Source organism: Eriocheir sinensis, chromosome 5 (assembly GCF_024679095.1).
Source record: "Eriocheir sinensis breed Jianghai 21 chromosome 5, ASM2467909v1, whole genome shotgun sequence".
Taxonomy (NCBI): Eukaryota; Metazoa; Arthropoda; class Malacostraca; order Decapoda; family Varunidae; genus Eriocheir; species Eriocheir sinensis.
In genome coordinates this window covers 26,714,123-26,720,709 of record NC_066513.1, presented here as the reverse complement: position 1 = coordinate 26,720,709, position 6,587 = coordinate 26,714,123, and the positions used below count along the sequence as shown (strand labels likewise).

Sequence of the window (6,587 nt, the reverse complement as noted above, 5' to 3'; positions counted from 1 at the left end):
CCCTCTATCGATGGAGTCTCGAAGTACACTTATATACACAATTTCGTGATTTAATACAGAGAACAGCCAGAATGTTATGGGAAGAGTAGAGCGAATGATTCAATGGCCAACAGGTGGAGATGAAACGATTCGAACCCACTAACGAAACACTCACTCGTTTATTGGGGAGAAGAAAAAAAGAAATGAATGTCTACCGAATGGAGTTGAAACGCCTCGAACTAAGAAACGAAGCACGTATACCCGCTTATCCAGCTATTAGGAAAGAAAAATAAGAAAAATAGCTCTGTAACATTCACAGTTTAACACGAATACTACGATCTAATACAGAGAACAGTCAGATTCCTTTATGGGAGGTGAGGAGCTAAAATTCAAGGCTTACGAAAAGAAAATGAAATGACAAGAGCGAAGGGGCTGATCTAACGATGCTCCACCTCGTTAAAACTAGTGAGAAAATAAGCAAGAAATGGAGGCTGTGATTAAATTAAAAGTTGTGACCAGTAATGGGCCCTATCTAGTGCATGAATTGAAATATATCTGTCATAGACGACAAGAAAATATAATGGGGACTATTTAGAACTTGAATCAGTGAAATAGAACACTACGGGAAAGAGAGAGAGAGAGAGAGAGAGAGAGAGAGAGAGAGAGAGAGAGAGAGAGAGAGAGAGAGAGAGAGAGAGAGAGAGAGAGAGAGAGAGAGAGAGAATCATGATTTGTCCTTATAATTACTTAACTGTAGCTGACTAGAAATGATTATCAAGATCTGTACTGATAACTAAAGGTTCCGCGTCACACTCACCGACCCTAAAAAGGAATATATATATATATATATATATATATATATATATATATATATATATATATATATATATATATATATATATATATATATATATATATATATATATATAGTACAGTCTCTCGATCCTGTCTTGGTAACTTGGGCCCATGTTCTTAATCCATCCTCCTCCCCTTTCCTTCCGCCTCCCCCCTCTCCTCCCATTTCCTTCCGCCTCCCCCTTCTCCTCCCCTTTCCTTCCGCCTCCCCCATCTCTTCCCCTTTCCTTCCGCACGTATCGGGCTCGCATTACGACTATTTTCTAAGATTAATTAACCGGGTTCACGTAAAACTATCACTAGGATCACAAAACAGTTCTTTGAGAGCCCAGCAACCTCCACGACAGGCTCTTCAAACAAGCAAACTGAGGTCCCGCTATGCTCATAAGGGAATACTGGCTCCTGAGTGTGGTGGACAGACTCTGATCGATCCTAGAGGCCATCTAAAGACTCAATGACCTTATGTGGATCTAATGGATGAGATACTTTCAGATTTGTTTCACTCCGGAATATAGAACTTCTTGCCTACCCGCCTCCACTCGTTTTAGAAGCCTCTGACTAGAAAAATGAGACGGGGAGGTAAAGGCGCATATATATACGGTCAACTAAGGATCTATATGCATGCTTACACACACTCTTCCCGTGCACTTAACACTAATACGAGATTAATCCCTCCCTTATCCGTATCAGTAGTCTTTGTTATAGTCATTATGAATCCAATCTACGTTATCGCACTTGAAAACGCGGCAGGTATACCTCATGCTTAATTACTTATCTAATGTCTGACTTCCATTATGTTCGGGTGACTAGGGAATGCCATACAACAACCCTGACTAGATTTATACGGATGAACACGCCAGAGGACCCTTGCCATGCCCCATCTGTCTACGGCGTTCATCTTACTGTCACGTTCAGTGGTGGGGCGGGGTGGTGAGTGCCTCGGAGTGCCCCCACCACGCCTCACAGTATGGGTTGGTCGAGTCTCCCAGTGCAGGGCGGCGTGAGCGAGTCTCGTCCTCTTCTCTGGCGGGGTCGAAGTCGGAGTCTTGCAAGGGCTCGGCTGCCTCGCGGTAAACTTGGATTCTGATGGCCGGGGGATAGGCGCTGTAGGGGACCGGCGCACACACGGCCGGGAAGTCATGGTCGCAGAGGTCAGGAGGCTCTTGTAGTAGCGCCTGTAGGTGGGTGATGTAGTCCATGGCTCCCTGCAACGTCTTCACTTTGCTCACCCGCTTGCTCCGCCTGAAGAAAACAAAAATACGGTATTGTTGATGATTCTCTTAACTTTGTGATGCTGACAAATTGAACAGCAACGTATCTACCTAAAAAATCATGAGGTTGGCGAAAAAATTAGGCCACAGATGCAATTACAGCAGCACATTTCAATTGTTTCGGTCACTGATGTTATCGATCTAACTGAAGTGCGCTCTCCTTTTTCTGTTCCATCTTTGTAAGGAGGTTTAAGACATTTTACTGTACTAACACATGACCCCGAGGTACCTACCCACTTGTACTGGACACTACTTAGCTCAACAGACTTATTACCGTACATGCACACAGCCCCGAGCTACCCACCCACTTGTTCCGGGCACGACGCGGCGGAGTCTGGTGAAGGCGACGTTGACGGAGTGCACGCGCCGCCGCTCCCGTGCGTTGCGTCTTGCCACCAGGTGTTGAGGTTTCTCCCGGTGGGGCACGTGCTTGTACACACTCTTGTCTGCCCGAGGAGGATATTGGGGCGTGAGGGGATGAAGGTAAAGCTCAAACACGCTCATTATTGCTTTAAGAAGGCTAAATAGTGGTAGTAGATGAAAGAGCCAGGGCATATAAGTTCCTAGTTGATTTTTCTTTAGATTGTAGTCATAAAGTTTTGCTTCTAGTGTGCGTAGTTTTAGATGTATGGATTTAAGACTGAAAGACAGACAGACCGACAGACAGACAGACTCCCCCACCTCCCTCCCCCCCGCCACACACACCTCCCCTCCCTCCCCTACACACACACACTTGTCATCTTTCATAGTCATTCTGATAGCAGAGCACACCACTTACTCTTTTTCTTTTCCTTGAATCTGTGTGTCATCTTTGGAGTGACTGCCGTTGTTGTTGCCGTCGTAGGAACCTCAGGCGTGTAGGTAACGTCTGTGTATCCTGTCGGGGGTGAGAGGTGGCTTGGGGTCATAGGAATGGAGTCCGCAGAAAGCTCCCCGACGGACGCAAGATCCTGTTGGAGAGGCGCAAGAAAACCCTCGATGACTGGGAGGGTGAAAGAGGCACGCAGACCATCTTTGCTTCCGATGCTCCTTCCGAAGTCTTCAGGCAGCTGCTTCTGAGGGTCTGTTTGGTAGTCCTCTCTGTGCGGAGGCTGCAAGTCGTGAAGAAGATACTGTTTGCGAGACTCGAGATTGTTTAAGAGTAGCTCCTGAGGTATTTGTGGCCCTAAGACGGTGGGAAAGAGTTCTTGGGGTTCCTGAGGGTCGTCTTCCAGCAAGGTTTGTGCGGCCTGAAGTAACACGTCGCCCTTTAGGATGTCTGACGGCGAATGTAAGGCGTCAGGGAGAGGGATGCTGCTGTTTTTCGCTTGTTGGTGACTCTCGTTGCTAGACTCACTGATATCTTCGTCCGTGGGTGCATGGGATGGCTGACTCTCCCCACATGAAGTCTCTGAGAGCTCGATGCTGAAGTTTTTAGGATGAAGTTGGTCTGGAGAAGGTTCCGAGGACGTCATCTGGAAGAACGAGGAATAAGAGGAGGAGGAAGATGCTTTCGTAGGCTCGTGGGGTTTGAATAGCGAAGGCCTGTAATAAAGAAGTCACGGTCACTGCCTCCCGTTAACCTGTTCGTCAGACACTTCAGCGACCTGGAGAACATATTAAATCACTTGATGTACATACGTAAGGGAATCTAATTAACTACTCTCACAGTGCAGTAACGGTCGACGGGACTTTAAAATCTGATCGTTTTGGCAATGATAACTCTGTAGGAGGTTGTTGCAGTAGCTTTTAACTCGACTCAAAGAAAGACTCTGCTAATGCCTGTCTAGTCTAAGTTTTCCTGAACTTTCTTCCTCCCCTTCGTGACAGTGGCAGAGTTGTGGCCCAGCCTCTTCGTCCCTCCCTTCCTGGTCATCATTACCTGACGCTCGGCACGCCACCAGGAGAGAGATAACCCGCCGCCGCTGATCGATACTCGGGAATATTTGATAAACATGTTGACCGGCACACGCGACCCGCATCTCGGGCTCGTGATCGCTCGTCGTGTACCATAAAAGGCTTTTGCTTGTCTACGTGCTCAACCGCAGTGTCAGGGTAATGGCCTGAAAGTATACCGCCGCTGTGAGCATGATTCGATGCCTCTCGGAGCTTGTTAATGTAAAAGCTACATCAGCGTGACAAAAACTTATCAGCGCTTATGAAGAACGCTCGCCGCCAATAAAAAAGTAACAGTAAAAGTAACTGATGGTTATTTTTCGTTTATGTAACCACAGGACGAGATGAGGTCTGTAAGTTATCACAATTATCTTGGTTCCAAACGTATAGTACAAAATGTCAGAGCTTGCTGAATGATCTGTTTTTCTATCTACCTATTTATTTTTCTCTATCTATCTATCTCTATTTACATTCTTTTAAAATGTTTTATGCAGATGATGTAGCAATTAATATCCATAGTTTAATAAAGTGTTTAACAAAGGTAACTAATGTTGCATACATACCTTGCCTCTCATCAAATTTCCATGGGATGTAAATCCGTCTACTGACACTCCTGATGGCTCGAGGATCTTCAAGCTCTTCGTCTCATCTCGATCTTGTTCTTCGAGTCGGCGATCACTGAACACGAGACGAAGTAGTAATCCGTAGCACGACGCTTTGCTGCTTGAGTGTTTGTTGTTGTGTTATGTTTGTTGTTGTCTCGTGTTTGTTGTTGTCTCGTGTTTGTTGTTGTCTCGTGTTTGTTGTTGTCTCGTGTTTGTTGTTGTCTCGTGTTTGTCTTTGTCTGTCTTTGTTGCTTGAGTGTCTGTTGTTGCCTCGTGTTCGCCTTCGGGAGGGCGGGACAAGAGTGATCGAGGTGCAGGATGCGGCCAGACTGATGGGAGTACAGGGAGGCTCAGGAATCGACTTCTCCCACATCCCACATCCATTAGGGAGAAACAACAACGGCAACAAATAAAAACAACAACGAACATAGACTCAAACACAACATCAATAAGATCAAACTAGTAAACTTTTCTAGTGCCGGGGAGAACGTAAGGTAATGTTAGGTGAGTAGTTGTTAGTATTTGTAGGTAATGGATCATGTTCGCAATGTGTTAATGACGTGAGTGATGGTGAGACCCGCATCTTGACTCACCTGTTCCTCCCCCTCCCCTCCTCTCCTCCCCTTCCTCTCCCCCCTTCCTCCTCTACCTCCCCCCCTCGACGCCACCATCACCTGCACGCCTCACCACTTCCAGCAGCTCGTGACAGAAGAGGAGGGGAACGTGTAGAAAGGTGTTGATTTTTGCCTTATCTAAAAGTTCAATTAAAAGAAACTATCACGTTGCATTCAGAAAAGAACAAAACTCTCCGAACACGCAGTGAATGCTATCAAGAACAATAAACATAATTAGAAACATGACAATAAACGTGACAGAAGGGGAGAGTAGAGTGTAGAAAAGTTGAAATTTGTGCCATATCTAAAAACAAACAAACACAAGTAAAACGAGCTTTCACTTTGCATTCAAATAAAAAAACAACAACTCTCAAACCAGCCAGTGAACGTAATCAAGGTCAATAAACTATAATAATCCAGCATCAGTTTCAAAGGTGTGGCTGTATTGAGATTCTTGTCACTCATGCGGTCTAACATAAATTTACATCTTCAGAACATTTCACAGCCTGCCTGCCTGAGTCTGATGCCGTGAGTCTCGCCACGCACCGGGATATACAGGTGACTCTCAGGTGACTCTCAGGTGACTCAGACAAAAGCGACAGGCCGATATCGCGCTACCATGAGTCGGCATCGAGGCAGCTTATTTTTTTCTTGAGCCAGATAAGCCTTGCCTTGCATCATTAACAAATCAATGTCACGCAGACTATTGTAGTTATGAAACATTTCCTCTCGCCGCAGCCACTCGTGATGACGGGACGCTTATTCCCAATCTCTCTACGGGTATTTGGTCCCTGAGTGAAGGCGCTGGGCTGTAGCTTCGATGATAACCACGGGGTGTTCTGGAAAATATCCTCATAGTGACTCCCACTCAAAATTACCCTCACGAACTCCATTTAATCTTATCCTAACCTAACCTAACCTAACGAAACCTGCCCTGTTCAATAGTGGGCGCCACATACATGTACGGAGAAGGGAAATACTCTGAAAGGGCTACATTCACCGCGGGCAAATACCTAAAGTGCCTAGCAACAAGCAGCTCTTATCATAAACTTACATATCGTTATTTACTACTCATTTGAAAGTCATAGGTGTCAACGTTTAAAAGACGAGTCCGTAACGTAACTGATTTTCACGTCCAGCCTTAGTTACAAAACCTGATGACTTGTGGCTCGACGCTGATAACACGGCGGAAAGTGCCGCGTCACCTCTTGAGCCCTAGGTTTGGGAGCAATGCTTGACGGGCGCCGAGTCACGCCCAGGGCCACTGCCAGATAGTATTATTCTGCTGCCTTAACTGTTACCATTTGAGGTGACTTTAGAGGACAAGAGAAGACAAACCATATCACCTTTTCCTCCTCCACCTCCTCCTTCTCTCTTTCTTGTACTTA

At 45.8% G+C, this 6,587-nt stretch overlaps 1 protein-coding gene across 1 annotated transcript; it reads right to left on the bottom strand.

Annotated features, from left to right (window-relative positions):
• Positions 1 to 1,042: 1,042 nt before the first annotated feature.
• Positions 1,043 to 6,501, bottom strand: LOC126985844 (serine/threonine-protein kinase par-1-like). The gene is made up of 4 exons (XM_050841304.1): positions 4,544 to 6,501; positions 2,884 to 3,559; positions 2,410 to 2,551; positions 1,043 to 2,076 (listed from the first exon to the last, which is right to left on the bottom strand). Exons 1-4 carry the CDS (start codon positions 4,553 to 4,555, stop codon positions 1,746 to 1,748), a joined length of 1,161 nt encoding a protein of 386 aa, XP_050697261.1. The 5' UTR covers positions 4,556 to 6,501; the 3' UTR covers positions 1,043 to 1,745.
• Positions 6,502 to 6,587: the final 86 nt, after the last annotated feature.

Excerpts from the sequence above, each read along its gene's own strand:
- LOC126985844 (XM_050841304.1), bottom strand. Across the intron at positions 2,552-2,883 it reads ATTCAAGGAAAAGAAAAAGA|ACAAGAGTGTGTACAAGCAC; the intron begins GTAAGTGGTGTG and ends CTCCTCGGGCAG. Across the intron at positions 2,077-2,409 it reads GTCGTGCCCGGAACAAGTGG|GCGGAGCAAGCGGGTGAGCA; the intron begins GTGGGTAGCTCG and ends TGTTTTCTTCAG.